At 42.3% G+C, this 23,172-nt stretch overlaps 1 protein-coding gene across 2 annotated transcripts in view; it reads left to right on the top strand.

The window, feature by feature from the left end:
• Positions 1-251: 251 nt before the first annotated feature.
• Positions 252-23,172, top strand: part of lmna (lamin A) — a 29,749-nt gene continuing 6,828 nt past the window's right edge. The window contains exons 1-3 of one of the 2 annotated variants that reach the window (XM_070437427.1): positions 252-412; positions 5,918-6,053; positions 8,119-8,510. In XM_070437427.1, the coding sequence (XP_070293528.1) occupies positions 8,155-8,510 (356 nt within the window). In that variant the 5' untranslated portion in view covers positions 252-412; positions 5,918-6,053; positions 8,119-8,154. Of the gene's footprint in view, positions 413-5,823; positions 6,054-8,118; positions 8,511-23,172 lie in introns of those variants that run through there. The other variant, XM_023980571.2, reaches the window with a different exon arrangement.

Below are 23,172 nucleotides of genomic sequence, written 5' to 3'. Positions count from 1 at the left end.
TCTATTCTCAAAATGAAAAAGCTTCCTCAGCACTACACACCTGTATATAGGTGTAGGGTTAGTGGTGCCATTTTTTTCCTTTTCCCCCTTCCTTTTGTATTTTTGTGTCACAAAATGAATATAACGTGATTGACCACACGCTACCGCACAGCAGGTGGCGGCATGCACAAACAAAATGAGCGAACGCCATGATACCAAAGAAGAAGAAGACGTTAGCGGGCGCAGCAATGTAATTAATCAAAWTTGCAGATGGCTGTGACACCGTATGCCAGGTAGTTTACAATTAGGCTACATCAGTATTTCAAACAAATTGTYGGCTACTTAAATTRCACTTACGGGTGACAAATGCGTATGTTTTTGAAGTGACTTTCTTTCATCAGTCAACAAACCAAAAAGTCCCCAACTGGTTGTGGTAAGTTTTATCAAAGKAGCCAATACGGCCATATTCTGTTGAGGTGAAATGGTTTGCTGTTTTCAATCAGCATTTTTCCGTCACAATTTTTCCTTCTATAATATGTTTCCTAAAATGTAATTCCTGCACTTCACGTCAGTCAGAGTTCTCATCAACAGTTGGCCGGTGGGTGGCGCCTATGCCTTTGTTTCTGCCTGTGTTTACTGAAGGAGGAATAATTGTCTTGACTGGATGGATAACAGAAGGKAGMGGGCGCGGCCACGTGTCTCTRAAACGTCAAGTACTACCTACCAAAATGTCCATTCCAAACGAATGGAATGATGAGATMAATTACTTTTTGGGGAATTATGAGAGATGAATTACATTAAATTCCCAACCTATATTTTGGGCCTGCTCATCAGCCTCAGTAGTCACTCACTAGATATTCAGCCAGCCGTATAAACAAGTGATTAGGAAGAGGCACATTGGAGCTCTTTTCCATTTTGAGCCCTATACCCTCTTTATCTGTTCCTGTGGGACACTTCATAATCACATCATGTTCCTAATTATACTAAATGGGACCTTGGGCTTGATCCTTCGTCCCTTGTGGTCCTGTATCTTTTGGACCCACCCAYAGGGAGGATGCCTGTACAAAACAAAGTTAGTACATCGTCTGCCAATGTAGTCCTACTGTACTCTGCTGATACATTTTGTAAATCAGGAGCAGAAGAGTAGAGCATKTGAAGTGAAGCCTGCCATTCTTCCCCTGAGGGTAAAGCATTTACAGTTAWTACCAGTTGGACAATGCATCAAAAGCCATTCATACAACATAGAGTATAAAKCATCTTAGCATACACTGAAACTTTAATACAAAGGAGGCTAATGCATCTTTACATTTATTTTTGTTGAACTTTGTAGAGATTGATCCTGGTCACAAATTCACACTCAATAAACTGAGACAGATAGATGGGCACGCTAGGTACACCAAAGCKAACAGCCTATAGCAACCTGTCTCAACTGCATGTCAAAAATTATTTTCTGTAGCTATTTATTCATTTTTCAAGCTAACACAAAATAAACCAAGGTGGAATTATGAAATAAATTATGATATGCCTTGCAGTGAGAAATGTAACATGTGATACTACTGTTAAGMGTAACATAAAATGGTACTGTAATTATGATTTGGGTGAATATTCTATACTTTGTGATTACTATTTGCAGTTTTACTGTGGCCTTAGATGATATGTGACTCACCACCTGGATTCGGTCTTATGTAGCAAAATTTGAAATTGTGCTTTTTACTTTGGATGAAAGTAGAGACTCGGAGCTACAAAATTATATATCATACACAGCATTTTTGAGGAACAATGGGAAAGTAATTCTGCTTTGAATGTTATATGCTTGTAAAATCACTTTTGAGAAAAGGGCCTTTGAATGTTTTGGTACCTACTGGAGAGCTTTCCTTTGTCTACACCCATTCAGTATTGTTCACACCCTCTAAGCCAGGCCCACCCATCTCTTTAAGGATTCACATGAGGTCATGTGCTAAWGTGAGTAGTGTAGTAAAGATTAAGACTAAAAGTGGTAGTAGCCTACAATAAGGAAAAGTTCCAGGTCAGCAAAGTGTCCAGATAAAAATATTTTATAAATATTAGATGAAGCTTACCCAGACACACTTGTCTAAATTGATGGYTCATGTGAAAMAAATGATATAACCCCAGCCACATCCTGTACGTAGTGCATCAGCATTCAATAGAGTATCTCATTCGTAAAAAAGAAAACATTTAGATTGCTCAACAGAGTGCCTTGTTTTTTGCTGCCCTCTTGGAATGCTATAGGGGAATGAAAAAGAAAGGGCTGACTGCAGAGTTAACATGCCCTTTGTTGCCTGTCATGTCTCGTAAGTTGCATCACAGGCTGTCATTCCTGCTCCTGCCTGTTGACTGGATGAGTGCCTCAGAGAGTTAGAGCATTCACTCCTGACCCTGGATTTCAGCGGACCCACTTTGTGTGTTGGTTTTACATCAAGCAACAGCCTTCATCCAAAAGTCCCATCTCTCTGTTTAGGGCTGTGAGGACAGACTGGATCAGACCTACACCCCTGTCTGTTTAGGGCTGTGAGGATACCAGTATCATATTTTTTTACATGGCAAAAATGAGAACATGAAGCAGACCAAAGTCTTTGGTCCTTTAAAACCTGATATACAGTTGAAGTCGGAAGTTTACATACACCTTAGCCAAGTACATTTAAACTCAGTTTTTCACAATTCCTGACATTTAATCCTAGTAAAAATTCCCCGTCTTAGGTCAGTTAGGATCACCACTTTATTTTACGAATGTGAAATGTCAGAATAATAGTAGAGAATTATTTATTTCAGCTTGTATTTCTTTCATCACATTCCCAGTGGTTCAGGAGTTTACACACACTCAATTAGTATTTGGTAGCATTGCCTTTAAATTGTTTAACTTGGGTCAAACGTTTCTGGTAGCCTTCCACAAGCTTCCCACAGTAAGTTGAGTGAAATTTGGCCCATTCCTCCTGACAGAGCTGGTGTAACTGAGTCAGGTTTGTAGGCCTCCTTGCTCGCACACACCTTTTCAGTTCTGCCCACAAATTTTCTATAGGATTCAGGTCAGGGCTTTGTGATGGCCACTCCAATACCTTGACTTTGTTGTCCTTAAGCCATTTTGCCACAACTTTGGAAGTATGCTTGGGGTCATTGTCCATTTGGAAGACCCATTTGCGACCCAAGCTTTAACTTCCTGACTGATGTCTTGCGACGTTGCTTCAATATATCCACATAACTTTTCTTCCTCATGATGCCATTTATTTTGTGAAGTGTACCAGTCCCTCCTGCAGCAAAGCACCCCCACAACATGAGGCTGCCACCCCCATGCTTCARGGTTGSGATGGTYTTCTTRGGCTTGCAAGCCTCCCCCTTTTTCCTCCAAACATAACGATGGTCATTATGGCCAAACAGTTCTATTTTTGTTTCATCAGACCAGAGGACATTTCTCCAAAAAGTACGATCTTTGTCCCCATGTGCAGTTGCAAACCATAGTCTGACTTTTTTATGGCTGGTTTGGAGCAGTGGCTTCTTCCTTGCTCAGCAACCTTTCAGGTTATGTCGATATAGGACTCGTTTTACTGTGGATATAAATACATTTGTACCTGTTTCCTCCAGCATCTTCACAAGGTCCTTTGCTGTTGTTCTGGGATTGATTTGCACTTTTCACACCAAAGTACGTTCATCTCTAGGAGACGGAACGCGTCTCCTTCCTGAGCGGTATGACGACTGCGTGGTCCCATGGTGTTTATACTTGCGTACTATTGTTTGTACAGATGAACGTGGTAGCTTCAGGCGTTTGGAAATTGCTCCCAAGGATGAACCAGACTTGTGGACGTCTACAATTGTTTTTCTGAGGTCTTGGCCGATTTTCTTTAGATTTGACCATGATGTCAAGCAAAGAGACACTGAGTTTGAAGGTAGGCCTTGAAATACATCCACAGGTACACCTCCAATTGACTCGAATTATGTCAATTAGCCTATCAGAAGCTTCTAAAGCCATMACATKATTTTCMGGAATRTTCCAAGCTGTTTAAAGGCACAGTCAACTTAGTGTATGTAAACTTCTGACCCACTGGAATTGTGATACAGTGAGTTATAAGTGAAATAATCTGTGTGTAAACAATTGTTAGAAAAATTACTTGTCATGCACAAAGTAGATGTCCTAACCGACTTGCCAAAACTATATTTTGTTAACAAGACATTTGTGTAGTGGTTGAAAAACTAGTTTTAATGACTCCAACCTAAGTGTATGTTAACTTCCGACTTCAACTGTATGTAAAATATTGTGTGCTATAGTTTGGAAAATAAGTAAATGTTACTCTGGATGACATAATGTTTGTTTCCAAAATTAGGGCTGTTTTGCTAAAGARGTAAAATCCACTTTGTTTGGTTTCCTTGCCACGATACTAATGAGTATTGTGATTCTGGTATCGTCCCGGTCATACTATTGTTAACCCAAAGGGTTTTATGGTTATGTTATTTGTGCAGGTACCAAAATGAAGTGAATTTTTATATAACCTTTTATTTGACTAGGCAAGTCAGTTAAGAACAAATTCTTATTTACAATGACGGCCTAGGAACAGGCCGTCAGTTGTTCAGGGGCAGAATGACAGATTTTTACCTTGTCAGTTCGGGGATTCGATCTAGCAACCTTTTGGTTACTGGCCCAACGCTCAAACCACTAGGCTACCTGCCGCCCCAATTTGAAGCAAACCCAGTAGTGGCTTCTTAGTACTAGGTTTTTTGAGTCCTTTATGGTTCAGGCACAGATGCAGTCCACCCAAAGAGTTGGCTATTTGCTGCTTTTTAGTATAGTCCAATGTCCAGTATAAGAGGTTGGGTTAAATACTTCATTTGGAACAAGCTTGTTGTTTGTTAGGGGCAGTGGTGTAAAGTACTTAAGTAAAAATACTTTTAAGTACTACTTAAGTAGTTTTTTGGGGTGTCTTTACATTACTTTACTATTTATATAGTACTCAAGTATGACAATTAGGTACTTTTCCCACCACTTGTTAGGGGGAATGCCTAAGGAGTAAGAACAGTGAGCGGGAGGGAGAGAAATGGGAGAGAGGGAGGGGTAAAAAAAGGGGGCACCGCTGAACACAGTGAGCTGTTTGTGCTGGGATATGTGACTCAGCGAGAGAAGGCCACAAAATTACAGGTCCGTTCCACTGCTAGGGCTTCGCCAGGGTACTCCCATAGCTACTGGGCCTGTCCAATGCCATGCCCACACTCTCCATAAACAACGCACACACACACACACACCAGAATAACCATCCTCTCCTGACATTGGACTTGATTGGACCTGTTCTTTCATTAACTCCACCCCGAGGCAATAAATACAAGATCCATCTTCGAGCAGAGATGATAAAGAGACCTGGGAGCTTGAAGATGACCTATGGGAATTACCGTATTGGTGTACTGTGCTGTACCCTTCATTGGAAATATAGCAGTAACATAGACTATTTTCTTTGGGATTTTTGGTCTTTTGATAAAAAAATMGTGCAAACGCAATCTTTTTTTGTGAGCTGACCGTAAGGTGATGAATTGCAAATACAGACTAGACTAAMTTGTACAGCTCCGTACAGTTAAAGAATGGATAAGGGTGGATTTTCCATCCAACCATTTTTCTCTGTTTGCACTTGAAAGTGGAGCTTTCACTGACAAGCCACATGTCCAAGCAGTTGGGCTCACTGTGTCTGTGAGCCCACTGTGAATGAAAGAGAAAGGATAAGAGAGAGACACCAGGGAGCTGAGTAGTRGCTGTGCTGTGTGTGGGCTCTATCTGTATTAGTCCAGCCTGGCTCCTCCTTGCCCCACCCTCTCCCTCTCCCTCCTTCCCGCTCTCTTTCTCTCTTCAGCGATACATGTGCAGGGAGAGACTGTGACGCAGCCATTCCAGAGCGTGAGCCAAAGGCACACAGACAGCACTGATCCTCCTCCCTATACTCCACAGGGGCACCCCAGACCCAGAGAAGAACACCTATCTACAACACACAGCGGCAGCTGAACTTCCAGAGAGGTCCGGCTGTGCAGATACACACACTGCTCCATCAGGAGGCTTCCACTCACAAKCTCACACTCTCACTAAGGTAAGATAAAGACGTTTTGGCTCTGGTTGCACTTTGACTGACAGTTGTGAATGTCAGCCCACACAAACATAGATGTGAGAATGGGTTCCTGCTTGTACTTTGATCTTGACGGCTACAGTGTACAGTTCAAATTTCATTTCACTTTCGTTGTTGACCGGTTGGGGGCGTAGYATAACAACTCGGCTGTGACCTTTTTAAAGTATATAAGTCATTCAGTGTAAGTTATTCTAATGCATGGTAATTGGGGAATGTAATAGTTACTCTTTCCAAAAGTACCTCATTATCTATGGAAAGGGCTTGACACATGTACATTATAGGGAGTGCTAAGGTGTTCACATTCATCAGTTACTTATTTATCATATATGCTGTATCATTGCATGAGTAATGAAATAGATTACATCTATCTGTTATTGAGTGATTCCTCACAAAACCCAGACAAAAAAGACCATGATTTTGGGGATTTTCTCAAAATGTAATTCATACAACAGTCCTTTGGAAGAAGGATTGTTGACATACAATGAGTGTACAAAACATTAGGAACACCTGCTCTTTCCATGACCGACTGACCCGGMGAAAGCTATGATCCATTATTGATGAAACCTGTTAAATCCACTTCAATCAGTGTAGTTGAAGGGGAGAAGATGATTTAAAGAAGGTTTTTTAAGCCTAGAGACAATTGAGGTATGGATTGTGCATGTGTACCATTCAGAGGGTGAATGGGCAAGAAGAAATGATTTAAGTTCCTTTGAACATGGTATGGTAGTAGGTGCCAGGCGCACCGGTTTAAGTGTCAAACTGCAACGCTGCTGGGCTTTTCACGCTCAAGTTTCCCGTGTGTATCAAGAACGGCCCACCAACCAAAGGACATCCAGCCAACTTGACACAACTGTCGGAACCATTGGAGTCGACATGGGCCAGCATCCCTGTGGAACGCTTTCAACACCTRGTAGAGTCTGTGCCCCGATGATTTGAGGCTGTTCTGAGGGCTAAAGGGGGTGGAATATTAGGAAGGTGTTCCTAATGTTTGGTACATTCAGTGTGTATTTGAAATTTGTATCTAAAAGCATAATTGAGAAATAATTAATCAAAGTTGGCATATTTATGACATTTTGGGCATATCAAGGCCTCCTTTAAGACTCCATAATGTTTAATCTGTAGATGCTACAAAGCAAGAATTGGTGGCATATGAAGCTTTACAGCTTGCTCTGTAATATGAGTAGTATTTAGATTTCAATATTTATTTTTTACATTAATTTATGAGTATTGAAAAATATATAAACATGGATATTGAAAATATATCATTTTTTTATATTGGTAATTGTCAATTTATTGTGGAAARATAATTTACTCTACTGCCATATCAAAGTTCCAGAGTGGAATTTCAGCTAGTTTTTTGGGCTTCGAAAGCCTTTCATCCAGTACTTTCTGACAGTCATTTCACTGCTGCCTCTGCCCGTTTAAACATTGAGAAAGTGGTTCTRCATCTCCTAATCAGGGCATCCTGCGGTGTTTGTTTATGTAGTGAGTCAAGGCCATGGTATAATGACTGAGATTTAGGCAACCCGAATGTTAGTGGAGGGAGACAACCATCGTACAGATTTCTCCGAATTAGTGACTCTGGCATAATTAGCAGGCTGTTAGTACTTCTTCACTCTGTCTCAACAAGCAGTTGGCCGACAAGGGAGATGATGCAGATATTCTTTGCTTGTATAATGTTTGTTCATGGTTTTGTATGCTTCTGGAGTTCTTGAATACATATTTTGTGTATATTATCAAAATTGTCTAATTGCCTGTTCACTGTGCAGARGCCAGACGGTGGGAATTAMACTTGCTCAGGAGAGAGCTAAAGTTGCTTAACCACCCAAACAGCAATTTTAGTAGGGCTTCTCTGATGGTGAGAGAGATGCGTAGCTGTTATACGCCTAAGCCCCAACCCCCTCCTCCTTTACTATTTTKTTTTTTGACACATGCTAACTCACATGGTTCCTCCCTCAGGCTTCGCTATACTTGTTCTAACATTTGCTGTATCAGATGTTGATTAATTAATGAATCCTTCCCTCCACAGCCTGTCTCCCAGCCAACCACCTGAACCACCTGCTGGATGTCCACTATGGAATCTCCGGGTCAGAAACGAGCCAGCCGCGGTGGGACTGCCACCCCACTCTCCCCAACCCGTATCTCCCGCCTGCAGGAGAAGGACGACCTGTGCAACCTCAACGACCGGCTGGCCGTCTACATCGACAAGGTGCGCTCGCTGGAGATGGAGAATGCTGGGCTGCGGCTGCGCATCACCGAGTCCGAGACCGAGATCAGCCGTGAGGTGACGGGCATGAAGGCGGCCTATGAGACGGAGCTTGCCGACGCCCGCAAGACCCTCGACTCGGTGGCCAAGGAGCGRGCCCGACTGCAGCTGGAGCTAGGCAAAGTCAAGGAGGAGTACAAGGAGCTSAAAYTCAGGTAGGACACATTGGGTTGGCAGGGTTTAGGTCATTTTTTTTCGTAGGCGGCATACAAAGGCTGCAAACACAAATGTTCAGTTGAATTGAGGCCAAATGTTCTAGGTAGGGGGCAAGAGAGCTAGCAAAGATGGGTTGGCAGGAGTATTATTAGGGGAAACTCTGGGATGGGGACAGAAAGGCTGGAGGTTTATGGGTAATCCTGTATATGAATGTGGTGTCATAAATTTAGTCTATTGCCATGCTCCCTGTTGTAAGTTTCTGGCCGAGGGACACATTGGGTTTTGGCCAAGGGACTAATTAATTTAGTCTAAATTTGAAAGTGATTGTGATTCAGCATGTAATCTCACTGACACACATTTACCTGCCTACAACCTKCTATATAATGACAGGGAGGGGCATATTCAAACCAGAYGACGAGACACCATCTCATTTCATTATACCTAATTTGTGGTGACGATATTTCCCTGTACTGGCTCTGACTCATCAACCAGTGCAGGTCTGCTCTTACTCCAGTCCTTCACTACAGTCATTCTCAATGAAGTAGATTTCCACTACTACATCATGTTCCTCTTTCTCTTGCAAACCATAAGTACACCAGCCCTGAAACTATTTTCACCCTGGACTGGATACCTAGTATGCTGGCACATTTGTCAGAGCGTTGGTCAGATAAGCCTTTACTAATAAATAATTGAATTTAACCCATTGCAACCTTTAATTCCAAGGCAGTTTGCCACTGAGGATGTGAGTGGTAGTGCTTCTAATCCACACCTGGGTGATGCAACATCCATTTTGCACCAGAATGCACACCACCTATTAGTTAAACTCAGACTTTTAAAATCCTTTAGAAAGAGGTGTGGAGAGCGACATGCCTGACATTAGTTGTGTACATTCCTGGTGGTTTTCAGCAGGTTAGGTAGTAATACTGTATTCCCCCACATGGTAATGACAAAGGGCCCAGACACGGGGCCARGCCCTGACAAACCGCTCGCTCTGTTTAGCTTGACTTACGAGTMTAATGACAGTCAACACTCCCACAATCACATGCATGGAATGCGTTATTACGCAACGCATTTCAATCGAAGCCTGTAAGCAGGTTTCCAGGTTAAGATAAAATATGCTTTAATCCAAACTCTGGTGTTAGCACCATTCTCCAATCAACTGAGCCATCTGAACTGGCTGGGTAGGTTAGACTTAGACCTTTGGGACAATCTTAAAGGGATCTGTCTACCAGAGTTAAGTGGGTAAATGTGCCCACAGACAGAAAATAGCTCACATCTCTCGCTCTCTCTCTCTCCTACTAGCAGGCAACTGCCTGCAATGACTCCACAGGAATGTTTGAATGTCTTGGCAAAGTGCAAATCGGGTTGCAGTGCGTCTGAGAAAATGAAAGACAGTTGAAAGTGTTAGTTGTATTTACTTGTTATTTTACTATTTTTTTTACTTTGTTTCTTTAACGTACCCTCGTTTATGCATGGGGCTTCCCTCCGCAGGGAGTAGCAAACAGAGAATAGGAATATTTTAAGCTATGCAAACACTCTTCAACAGCTTCTCATTGGCATGACTCTGGTTTTCAACACCGTGCAATTGCAATGTTGAAGCAATGGCGTCTGTACAGAGACGTGAGGGTGGAGTCTTACTTGTCCAACCATAGTGCTATTGTGTTTTCACTGGGTTAATGTTTCAATTAATGTTTGCAGTGTATCCGTCAAGATGGAATGTACAGTATTTGGTGTGTCCAACGTTGCAGGTGAGGGTGTGGCTCTGGGGTGGGTTTGTGTATGAATGCCGACCTTGGTCAGGGTGTGGACTTCTGGGTCTTGACTTGAGGGTGTTGTGAGTTAGGCTGTCTGAGGAGTAGTGACTCTTTAAAATCCAAGTCTGTTTGGTGAGTGAATGGAATTTTACAGTTRACTTAAATTCTCTTTCCCATTGTGCCGTAAGGTCCCTAGCTGAGTGAAGAATAGCAACAGCGCCTATAACTGTTTTGGTTTCCTTTGGAAACCAATCATTTGTCACACGTGTGGTGAAAATGTATCACTCAGGCCTGCGTGGGCAGCCTCGGTCTCTTACGCTGCAGCCGGTGTGTTTGCCAGTGTTTGGTTGCCATGGCAGCTGGGGAGTCTTGGCATGAGCGTGTGACAGGGTGGTGACTCAGAGGTTTTTCAGGGCCTTGATTGTGGGAAGGGAGCTGCTGGCTGTGGCCTGTCTAGGTCTGGTACTCTGGGGCAGAGCAGTGAGCCATCTTTATTAATAGTTAATACGTATCATCTAGTTCCCTATCAACACCATGTTATTACCTTTGGCTGGTGCCCTATGAGGACTTGCAAGTAAATGTAACTTTCTTATCAGAGACAGAGCAGAACACTGCCCCAACAAATAAACAGTGTGCATGTCCCTTTCAACAATATTCTTAGTCATTCAAATATTATAATACTGCCTTACTGTAGGCCCTACATTATACAGTGCCAAGCCCTCTAGCCCTGTTTTGATGTGGGCTGCAGCAGATGTATATGTCACTTACCACAGCCTGTGACTGTACACACCTGTTCTTAGACATGCCATTGGGCCACGCCACACAGTCGTCTTTGTGTCGCAACAGACACATGCAACTCCCCTGAGGGCAGACCATCGCCATTGGGCTACAAGGATGTAAACTGCTCGTCTACAACCCAGTCTAGCTTGTAAATGATTTGCATGGGGGGATAAAAACAAACCTTGTTTGGCTAAAGCATGTTCCACTGTTAGGATAGAGTAAGAATCTCTAGGCTAGAACACAAGCGGGCTAGCCTAAAAATATTGACTGCTCACCTAAGACGCTGCTATGCTGCAATATGATTTGCTAAGCTTCAACATGAGCCCCAAGGCTTGGCCCACACTCCCACATTCGTCAAGGTCTAGTTATCCACTGTGGATGCTCCTCCTCTGGAACATAAGAGGGGCGGCGGACGCTAGTCTCATGGAGGACAATCCCTTGTCTCCCCATCCAGATGATGAATAGTCTGCTTTGTGTTGACAATATACATGGAGACCCATGCAAGCTCTGCAGATACGGTGTTCTCTTTAGATCTTATTGTTGGTTCACCTATTGAAAAATGCCACTTTGAATTCTGCCCAGTTTACAATGCGAATTATATTGTCAAAACCTATTGCTTTTTGACTTTCACTCCCTGGAAGTAAAGATGGTTCGCTAATCTATTGCAAACTGTAAAACAATGATTTTTATTGTCGGAGTTGTAGGCATTTGGGATCAAAGGTGGTGGAATAGGCTAGATCATTGAGGGATTTCAAAAGTCAACACCCGCTCCCATTTCCAGACTCTTTTCCAAGGTTGCTGCGTGCAACACCTGTTGGCAAAGAGTAACAGATAAGTGTAGCTAATGGTGGGCCAGGACAGATAACATCTAGCACAATGGATCATTTGATAAGATCTAACACATGTAGGCCAATGATGTTTTGTCTGTTTATTGAGGGTACGGTATGCAGGATAAATGTTCATTTAGAATTAATATGTTTGCAGTGTGAAGTATCCCAACGTATTTCCTTTTTTAATCGTAATTTCATTCCAATGACCTGAATGATGGAAAATCTGATGTGAAGTTGTTTGACTTCTTTATGTACTGTAATGTATTTTGTGCTGGAGTGGCTGCCATGTCATCTTGTAGCACTTTGGGGCTATCAGAGAACACAGCAGGAAGTACACTTATCATATAGCATGAACACATTTCCTTCATTAAGAAAGTTTGTTCTCAGTTTCATTTCTGCGCTCGCGCGCACACACAGCATATGTTTTACTATATTTGTGGGGACCTAAAATAGATTTCCATTCAAAATCCTATTTTCTCTAAACCTAACCTTAACCCGCAACCCTAAACCTAACCCATAAGCTTCAAATAGCCTTTGTCCTGGTGGGGAGAATTTTCCTTGTCTTACTGTCCTTTAGGGGATTTCCGGTACCCACAAGGATGGTAATACAAGGAGGCTAAGTGGTCTATTTGTAGGCCCAAATATTTTATAAACACATAGTTTGGTTTCCACTAGTAACCAAGGACTGTACTGCTACTTTTAGCTCAGGGAAACTCTAAACAATTCGCTGACGTGTACTGCACTTCCATTTGATCATGTGAATGTTCTGCCGGGCTGACACACAGCTGGACAACAGGAGGAACCCATTGAAGTCCATTTGTTATGCTAAAGTATTTGAATTAAGTCACTCTCTCTTAAAATGGACAAGAGCAAACATCCTCTCCCCACCAATGAATGATGATGTATCAAGCTGTTCAAATACTGTGGTTCTGCACTCAAACAACCTCTCAATAAAGACTTTTGGCTCAATCCCTCAGGATATGAATGTCTAAAGTTCACAATAGAAGTACACCTCAGAGAAAGAAATAGTTGGTGCACATCCCTAATTGTGCAGAACATAACTTGAATTGAATATAAGAAGAAAAATGTCTTATTCAACATAGAATCCATCTTTGCTACAGTTCGTGAGGCACAAAGAATCAATATTTGGTTTCTAAAGCGCTCGCTCTTCATGGAACAGATAGAAACTCAGCAGTGTGTGCAGCCTTTTCCCCACTCGTTTTCCTCAGGGAAGAAATGTGTACCATGACAGTTTATTATACTACAGCTTCTCCCAGGAGGTTTGGATCACCACTCTCTCTATTCTCTCAGTAAACTCCCTCGAGGGCATCGTCATTCTACCAGCATGACCTCAGCCTGTATCATGTGACAGTGTGACCTTCTCAAGTTATACAGAACCAAGTCTGTCTGGACCGCAGGCCTCCTGGATTTGGGTGACACTTTATTTTAGCCACAACGGTGTGTAGGCCACAAATGAAACCTGTTCTGTGACCTGCTATTAGAGAGACAGGTTCAGGCTTATTGAAAATGTTTATTTAAAAAATATGTTATAGCAAAATTGTTTGTCTTCATGAACAGCCAGTTTTCATGTCGTTGATTATTTTAATTAAAAAAATGTGACCTTCTATTTAACTAGGCAAGTCAGTTAAGAACAAATTCTTATTTACAATGACGGCCTAGGAACAGTGGGTTAACTGCCTTGTTCAGGGGCAGAATGACGGTTTTTCACCTTGTCAGCTCGGGGATTCGATCCAGCAAACTTTTGGTTACTGGCCCAACGCTCTAACCACTAGGCTATCCTGCCGTCTCTACGCTCTAACCACTAGGCTATCCTGCCGTCTCTACGCTCTAACCACTAGGCTATCCTGCCGTCTCTATGCTCTAACCACTAGGCTATCCTGCCGTCTCTACGCTCTAACCACTAGGCTATCCTACCGTCCCATTTAGAGCATTTTACAAGTGTTTACTGTGTCATTAGTAGTTAGTTCAGCATCTGTTCAACTAGTTTATTGACTAGTAATGCATAGGGAGCTTGAAGGCTGACTGTTCCAGTGGCTGTAGTTATACAACATGGAATGTTGTTAATAGTAAGTCTGTTATGAAGGTTCTACAATTGATGGCTATTCTCATACATTGTTTTGTCTTTCAACTTAGTGTCCCCTAGGCTCTAGGGCTCTCCAAAGGTGTGAGTGGGGCAAGTAGGAGTATACCTAGCCTAGTCTCGTGGCTACTCGCTCCACTGGCCCTAACAAAGTACATGGCGATGGAAAACAGATGTGCTAAGACTGTACATGTGATGTCTGCTATATAGAGCTCTCTTTGTTGGGCTGAGTTTTGATAATTAAAGATTAGTGTTTGGCCTTTCAGTAGACCAGTACTGTGTTCGGCGAAAGCATTGGCGGGCTGGAACGAGTGTGTGTGTGGATCAGAGTTTCCATAGCACTTTGATTCTTTTCACGACCCAGCCAAGTTGAATGAGTCATCCGCTCGCTAACAGGGTAAATCACTTTAAGATGCTGGGCCTCTCCACACATGCTCACTCCACACGAACACACATCATACTTAGACACACACATTGCATGTACACAAATTAAAACACACACCTCAAACTAAGTTACAAACACTCAACACACTGGGAAGTTCCCATTTGGTAGTGGATGAAGTGGGTGCGACCCCCAAATGTTCTAATCTGATCAGTAATGTAACTGCCAGTGGATTACCACAACTCTGAATGCTCAAAGTACATTTGAGATGATCAATATGTCTGAAGCGTTTTCATTTCCTTCAACAGAGTTTGATGTTTGCATGGAGCATTTTGAACATTCAGGAATACCTCCAGATGTTTAGCATTTTGTGTCACTAAACATCACTCTTGTTTACTGGAGCCTATACAAGCCAAGCTTTAAAAGGATTGTGATGGTTAACCAGATGCAGGCCAATGTTGTCCAATGCACTGTTATAGACTGCTCCTCAATGCAAGTGTTCACTAGTGAAATGTTTACTGACGTTTACATTCCGTAATGCAGAAGGGAACTAATCTTTACCTATTAAAGATGGATTATGTAACTTTTTGGGCGACCTGACCAAATTCACATAGAAATGTGGTGGGTTATAGATCTGTCATTCTCGTTGAAAGTAAGTCTAAGAAGCGTTAGATCTGTTCTGTGTGCACTACGTCTATGCTTCCTGTTCTTAAGTTGAGTTTTTGCATCGTTTACTTTTCGGTTTCGCACATCAGCTTCATATAGTGCATCTAACAGTTGGGTGCTGTTACAGACTTATTCCCATTGGCTAGAATAGGCTAAAGAATGTTCGCTTTAACACTGCTCCTCCTCATAGGCGCCACACAGTCTGCTGTATTAGTTCCATAATGCTAACGTTAGCATCACTCCCCATTTATTCACATGGCACCACAGCAGAGCTTTCATTGTAACTCAATGCAGCTGCATGGGGTAATAGGCCTCAGATCAGTTAAGCTCTGACTCTGTTCAGTGGCGTGTCCAGAACATTTTAAATGGGGTGGCCAAGGTGGAACACAGACCCAGTTTAGGGGGACAATACCATTTTGAACCAAATTATTATTATTTTTTTGTACAAATTTAAATTATAATGGTTCAACGCATTAAATGCTTAAGTTTGGTACATTTCCCTGTTCAAATAAATCAATTCCAAAAGTGTTTGCATTTGAGGTCAGGATTTTATAGATGGGTATTAGCATACAGCAGTAAATTCACTTGAAAGTGACATCCAGAGAGCAAATTTATACCGTGACATTCAGGGGGGTGACTTTTTGTTTCTTACGCGACCTCCTATGTGTGCTTGCGCGTGCACAAATGTATTTTTATCGACTTTATAGTAAATTCATGTAATTTAACTGTAAAAATATTCCCTTTTTAATGTGTCATGAACACAACCAGTCTCATGATGTTATCATCTGATTGGTAAACAAATCACTTCAAAAAGTAGGTCAAGTAGGTTACCGGCACACGTTTGTCTACTCCAAAATAAGTCCAGCATCCGAACAGTCCACTGTGCAGACACCATTTGAATGGAAAGGGATATTACAAACGCCATAAGTGTAATAACATTCCGCCTATAAAATCTCCAACAATTAAAAAAAGTAAGACTTATGAAATTATTTCTCATTTGTGTTTAACTATCTTACATAATTTTCCTTCAATTCACCAGAGAAAGCGTCGAAAGCGAGGCGAACAGCGCCCCTCTGTCTTGTTCTCAACTAGCCTACCTGGTTAAATAAAGGTGAAATAATCAAATCAAATAAAGTATCTGTAGCCCATGTATCTGATGCTGTATGGACATGTCATACTCTTTTTGGCCAGACAAGACCAGATACATGGGCTACACATACTAAGACAGAGGGGTGCTGTTTTGCTCGCTCGGATGCTTTTCCGGTGAGATGCTCGGTGAGTGTCATATCAATAGGTCTTCTCTGAATATATATCAGATCTCTGGGGGGGCCATTGTAGTGGCCAACCAGATTTTGGGGAGGGGAGGGGGGGGGGGCTCTGTTTGCTCTGTCAAAGCCAATCACACACTGTTTGTTGTCATCTACATGGAGCGTATGTTCTACCAAGTAAAATGTATGCAGTAGTTTGATTTCATGCGATCTCAATTCATTTCATTAGTGTTATTGTCTGAATTTGACTAAAGCTCATAAGTGATACAGGCTACTACAGGTTTAAAAACATTTAGAGGTGTAAGAATTGATTTACATAGCTACATCATTTTCTATGTGTAGGTAACACTCCTGACAGTTGAAGTATTATAAAGCGAGTGTTACAAGTGGTAAAAGACGAGGACAAACTGGCTAACCTGTGTTCTCTAGTTATCTACCTTTTTATCAGGGCTAGATAATCAAATCAAACAACAATAGCTAACATGCTGAATGAAAGGGCAGCAGGCTTCTGACTCATGTCATGGTGAATCACTAATTAATAATTCAAAGCGGAACCAGGCCTGTGTCACTTACACACAGAGCCAGTGCTACAAAGAAGGCCTTATCTGTGGGAGAGATGCTTTCTTTTCCTCATTGCTGGCCATGTGTTTGAATTGGGATATTATGAGAGGCACAAGCAGGGACATGTTCAATAGACATGACTAGGGGGAAAAAACATTTTGAAATGGGGGGGAGGGGGATATTTTTCTGTTTCAAAACATTTTGTACCTACTGAACACGACCCATGTGTAGGATGTTTATGTGACATGAAATGGCCTCCTCTCCATATCCCCCCTCTCGCTGCTTGTCTATTTGAAACACAAAGGAAGATATCAGTCTTGAGCACCATGATGTTGGTGGTGAYATACTAGGAATTATTTTCCCATCTGCCCATATGGATGTGGTGAGTGGGTGGCTTCTGGCTATGGCTGGGTTGTTTTCCCCTTGGGATTTATCTCTCTTTCTCACACACACACACACACGGAATGAATACAATCCCTTCCATTGTGTTTTGATCCCAGAAGAGACATGATCATGTGCCAGCCTGTACTTTGGATTGTATTATTTTCTTTTAATGTCAGATCTCCATGTCCTCTTAACAGTGCTTCTAAATGATGTTCACATAAACAACCTTTAGTTGAAATAATACTATGACATACTTAAACATTTTGTTGAATCAATACAGAAGTAAGTTGAACCAATCCATGGTCTGAATACTTAACTTAAAATACGAACCGCACATTTTTCATTTAATCAATGCTGTTTTCAGAGTTCTCCTGAAATTCTGACACATTGTGTAGTCTGGCTGTTGGTCTTGGAAAAACTCTCTACTGCTATTTCTGGACCTTGTTTGCACTAAAACCCCATTATTCAACAGCCTTTTCCCCTCTGTGTCCTCTGTATCCTAAACTTACCACTTTGGTATTGGGAAAATGGGATTGTGAAGGATGGCTATTAATAGGGATGGGAGCCCAAAGATCATCTTTAGGGGTGAAGGACCCCTGGTCATTTCCAACCTCCAAGGAAACCCACCCACACGTGTTCACACATGCCAGCCAGACGGGCGGGTGTCTTTCCTTAGTAGCGCACCGTACCAATAAGATCAATCAACCATTACAACTCTGCACTGGAAGACTGTAGTAACACCGGAGAGGGAGGGGGGGGATTACATTCTCATTCCTAACAGACCCTCTAATAGCACAGAGAGGCCAGAGGGCTTTTTGCACTGCCTGATTGACTGTGTGACTCCATTGAGATTTGGCCTTTCCCATTAGTGGGGTGATTTAGCATTGACTGCCTCACTACAGTGCACTGTTAGCCCGTTAGCCTGCACTGATGGGGAAATGGCTGTGTTTACAAGGTCAGGGAACTGAGCAAGTAATTTACTGTGCGTAACAGAGTGAGAGTCAGAAAGTGGGTGTGGTAGTATGAGGGGACCATAGGATGGGTGCGCACGCACGCGCAGTATAGGAGCGTTCATAGTTGTCTATAATCATGCTGCTGTAGTAGTTATGTGTAAAACGTCATTTGGATGTGAACTGTATGTATCCCTGGTTAAAATGAAGTGTCTAGTATTGTTCATATGCTTCCTACCCTTTCAAATATGATATAGAGTGCATACAATGAATGATCTGTTTAACATCAACTTCATGGGAAACAGACATGGTCTCTGGTTTCTGGCTGGTTTTCATAGTGAATCATTATTTAGGCATTACTGCTGCCAGGACATTAAAGGACTTTAAGACTTTGTGGGTATTCCCGCATGATGCATCTGTCATATTGTAGTAATTATAGGCTAGATTTTCCACCAGGAGCCTAACAGGAAAGCTTTTCCAAATAGGCCTATGAGGGAGGAAACTTTTTCAACAGAGTTTAGCTCTGAAATATGCTCAAAGTAAGCATCGGCAGTGAAATTCTACGTGTTTATCCATTTCCATCCAAAATGTGGGGAAATGCCATACTTTAGATGAGTAGGCCTCTGTTGTCATAGCAACGGCACAGCAAAATAGCCAGGATTGTGGGTTTTCCGTTGTTTTTTTTGGGGGGGGTGGGCTCGCTCCATTGTCGTCAATGAGGTGGACAAAGATAGCAGTGAGTCACCCAAGAGTGAAGGAATGAGGTGGACAAAGATAGCAGTGAGTCACTCGAGTGGAGGCTGAACCAACACATTCCTCCGTTTTATTATTCCTCCCCTTTTCTCCCTCTCCCTCTCTCTCACACACTCACTAAACTGTCATTCAGCAGTAGCTCTGCTGCTCACTATGTATACTGGAAAACGTTTCGAGACAGCTCTTTGTCCTTTGCCCTTTTTTAAAGTCGTGTGAGCTTTGATATAACACTGTTGTCACAACAGTAATCTCTTGTGGACAGATGAAACAGCGTGAATCTGTCAAGGCTCACAGAATTATTTGGTTACGAGCAGCAGTAGTTCCTGGTTTGGGGTTTTTGTCGTTGATTACTTGGACGAATCAGGATAGGGCGAAGGCGGTGCTTAAACTGGTGTGGTCGATTTTCAAGCCCATGTGTGGACGATAGACGGTTTCCACTAGATTACACAGCCACAAAGTCAAAATTGTCTCTACGTAAAAATTCCTGAACTAAAATGTGCATTTTGGCCATGATAAACACTGAGGAAATTAGCGGAAGGCAGGGGTTTGGCCAAGAGTTTCCGTTTCCGAGGGAGGAAACTTCACTTCCTTCCTTTGCACAAAGATAATCACAATTGTTAATGCCATTCCCCCCAGAAGTAACACAGGAATTGAAAACTTTCGCAAGAGAATTTTACTTCTGGGTAACCAAGATTATCACAACAGTAATGTGCACAGGAGAAAGTCGGGCTACAGTGTGTTCAAAGCATCATCGACTATTTCTCTTATCTAAATCAGACCGTTAACTGTAGACTTCTTTAACTCCTTTTCTTTACATGGTCTCTAGATGCCCGGATCAATGTCCTATGAGTAATTGTGACAATAAAACACATCACACCCTATATGCTATAAATACAGTACACCGGTTAGGTTATTTTATCCCCTAAAATTCAGTTGCATAAACTGTCCACATCCAACACATGCTGTTTTGATAAACAGACTTCCATCCACACCGGTTTCTGAGGTGTGGTCCAAGTTTGGATGGATTCAAATGTAAACTTAATTCGAAGTACATTTTGCTCTATAAATGTATTCAGTTTGCACACACACATTCACGCACTCAGGTATGACGTTCAACCATGTCCACCCAAACAGGTCATGCGTTCCGTTAAGTCAACATCCTGGAGCAAACAAACGCATTGCAGCCTTACTGGCAGTCATGGATACACAGGCATCCATATCCTCAACACTAGAGCGGATCAACAATGCCATTCATATTCATTATCACCTATATCCTCAGCACTACAGCTGATGAACAAAGTTACTGACACACATCACACCCAATATTGCCATACTCAGGTCATTCACATTCTATGTCATCACAGCCAGGCCGCCTGTATTACGATGTCCTATATCATCTTAAAGCCATTCGATGTTTACTTTTTTATTATTTTTATTTTATTTAACTAGGCAAGTCAGTTAAGAACAAATTCTTATTTACAATGACGGCCTACCCCGGCCAAACCCTAACCCGGACGATGCTGGGCCAATTGTGCGCCGCCCTATGGGACTCCCATTACGACCGGGTTGTGATACAGCCTGGAATCGAACCAGGGTCTGTAGTGATGCCTCTAGCGCTGAGATGCAGTGCCATAGACCGCTGCGCCACTCGGGAGCTACTAGCCATTCATGAGATAATATCATATACATGCTTATATTTACATTCTATATCACCATAGGTTCAGTACCAGAGCTGATCCACATAGCCCATTTAGTCATAATAAATGGCCACCACCCACACACAAGCTACAGTTCTGGAGGCATTAATGGAGCCCCAGCACAAAAATGTTTACATGTCTTATTTAAACACTGAATATCTGGACACAAGTGCTTTACTGTTCCAACTCAGTGTGCAAGTTGGGCTAAACACACATGCAGACACACAAACTCACACTCATGCCTAATAACACAGGACTAACAGCCCTACGTTGGGTTATTCTGGGTTCTCCCATGTCTATTATATTTGAATGACTATTATAAAATATTCCACACAAACGACACCCTCCAACCATTGGAACAGTAACTTCATTAGGGCCACAGTTAGGCTATAAGCCAGAGGGAACCTGGCCCCACCAAAGGTGGTTAAACGTAACAAATATTGTTGAACGTAGGTTGTAAAAAAAACAATAACAGTAGAGTAACTGCTGTTTCGTTTGCCCCCAGTCACTAAGCTGTCCATCTTGATTCGCTTGTTTTTGGTTGAGAGGTTGCATTTAGTGGGACATGTCTTCACACTACCTTGTCTTATGCCCTCCAAGTACCTGGGTGTATGAGGGCCTGTGTATGTGTGAGCATCTGTGACATAAGAGCTAGGCCTATCTAAAACAGTGGCTCTTGTTGCAGTTCAGTGGAAATATTTCAGCACAGGAGCCGACCGGAAATAATTCCTTTTTTCTTATCCCTCTCTTCCAGAAAAAAAACCTTCCATCTCTCTTCACTTCTGCCTGGCCTTGTCTGGCGACAGTACCAGCACATTCCTCACATGAGTCCTTGTTCACATTCCACTGAGCTCTCCTGTGTTTCTCTGTCAGTCAGGCTTATCAGTACAAGCTGTTAGACTGGTCCTCTCCATCCACACAGGCGGAAAATAAGCTAAATATGACCCCAGTGTCTGTCATAAAGTCTAACGAGTAGAGCCCAATCAAATCTAGACCGGGGTAGAGTTTCCTTAAGCCTCTAGAAATCAAGAATAATGGTTGAATTAAGTCAGATCAGAGTAGGCAGTGTACTGCCACATGTATAGCTAAGCTATTATTGATTAAATATGCAGACAATGTAGATTTTAATTGCTGGATCTTGTCCATTATCACTGTAGTATATGTATGGGTGTTTGTGTTCCTGTGCATGAAGGATGTTGTTGGGTCTTTGTTTTCATGCAAATGGTGGGGGCTGTCTGGGTGGCTGGTGCCGGTAAATGTGGTTGGATGCCAACTGTTAGTCCATCAATCACTCACCCTGCTGAACATTAGTGCTCTCTGGGCCTTTGTGAAATCTGAGAAGGGACAAGGGCTAGTCTGTATGTGGCAGAGCGTATTTCTACTCCATTGTAGATTTTATGTGTGTTCTTGTACTGGTGTAGGCGTGTACATATGGTTCCGATTTTGTGTGTGTCTTTTATTGAATTCATGCATACATTTGGAAGTAGAGAGGGTTGTTGTAGGCTGGCAGTGGCTGGGGGAGCATGAGTGGTGGGTTAGTGGTCTGGAAGCCATCTCCCAAGCAGATGGACGTCATTAGTGATCATGAACATTGAAATGCAAGGGCCAAATGTAATAACGGGGAATCTATTTCCTGTTTGGCTTTCAATGAGCGCCTTTGCCAAACTGGTATGAAGCTCAAGCTACCACTTTCCCATCCTCTTCTGTTTGGCTATATAGTTTTTCCACGGTCTGGGTCCAAGTTTCAGTTTTTTACCACTACTGCAAATTGATGCCTGCTTTAGAGGTTGGACACAAAAAACACACACATACAAACAACAAATGTGAACGTTTTTGATTTAAGCCGTGGCTGCGGTCCAAATTTCCGGAAAGTCTCGAAGCTTCTGCGCATGTTTATTTTCAACTTTTCGCATCTCTGCTCTACTCGTAGAGAACAGGCTACTATTGCGAATAGTGCTCGTTTTAATAAAGTTAGACCAAAGCTGAATCAATGGCTGCAAGATCACATAATGATAGTATTCTCCATAACCGAATATAATAGCATAGTATAACGTTACTGTAAGGACAAAACACCACCGCATTTTTCTCTCGTGGCCAAAACTAAAAAGCGACTAGGCAAAATACACAAGTAAGCTATGCTACAGTTTAACACCATCTGCTCTCGAATCTGCTCACTGTTTATCATTCAAAACAACACTGTAGACAACTTCATAACTCAAGATCTAATTGCATATCCCCATGAAGTACGTTGGGCCAGTAACCGACGGGTAGCTGGTTGGAATCCCTGAGCTGACTAGGTTAAAAATCTGATGTCCTTTTGAGCAAGGCACTTAACCCTAATTGATCCTGTTAAGTCGCCCTGGATAAGAGCATCTGCTAAATGACTCAAATGTAAATATTTAACTGATTGAGCTCAAATGGTTGGAATGCAGATGCTGCATGGGCATTTCAGCATTAACACTTGAAGAATTACCATGTGAAGGGAAGGAGACCACAAAAATGTGTGTAAAGTAGAGGTAAAGAAACACATGCGCA

The sequence above is a fragment of the Salvelinus sp. IW2-2015 genome, linkage group LG35 (assembly GCF_002910315.2).
Source record: "Salvelinus sp. IW2-2015 linkage group LG35, ASM291031v2, whole genome shotgun sequence".
Classification (NCBI taxonomy): domain Eukaryota; kingdom Metazoa; phylum Chordata; class Actinopteri; order Salmoniformes; family Salmonidae; genus Salvelinus; species Salvelinus sp. IW2-2015.
The sequence above is the reverse complement of the archived record's forward strand: the minus strand, read 5'-3'. Positions and strand labels throughout refer to the sequence as shown.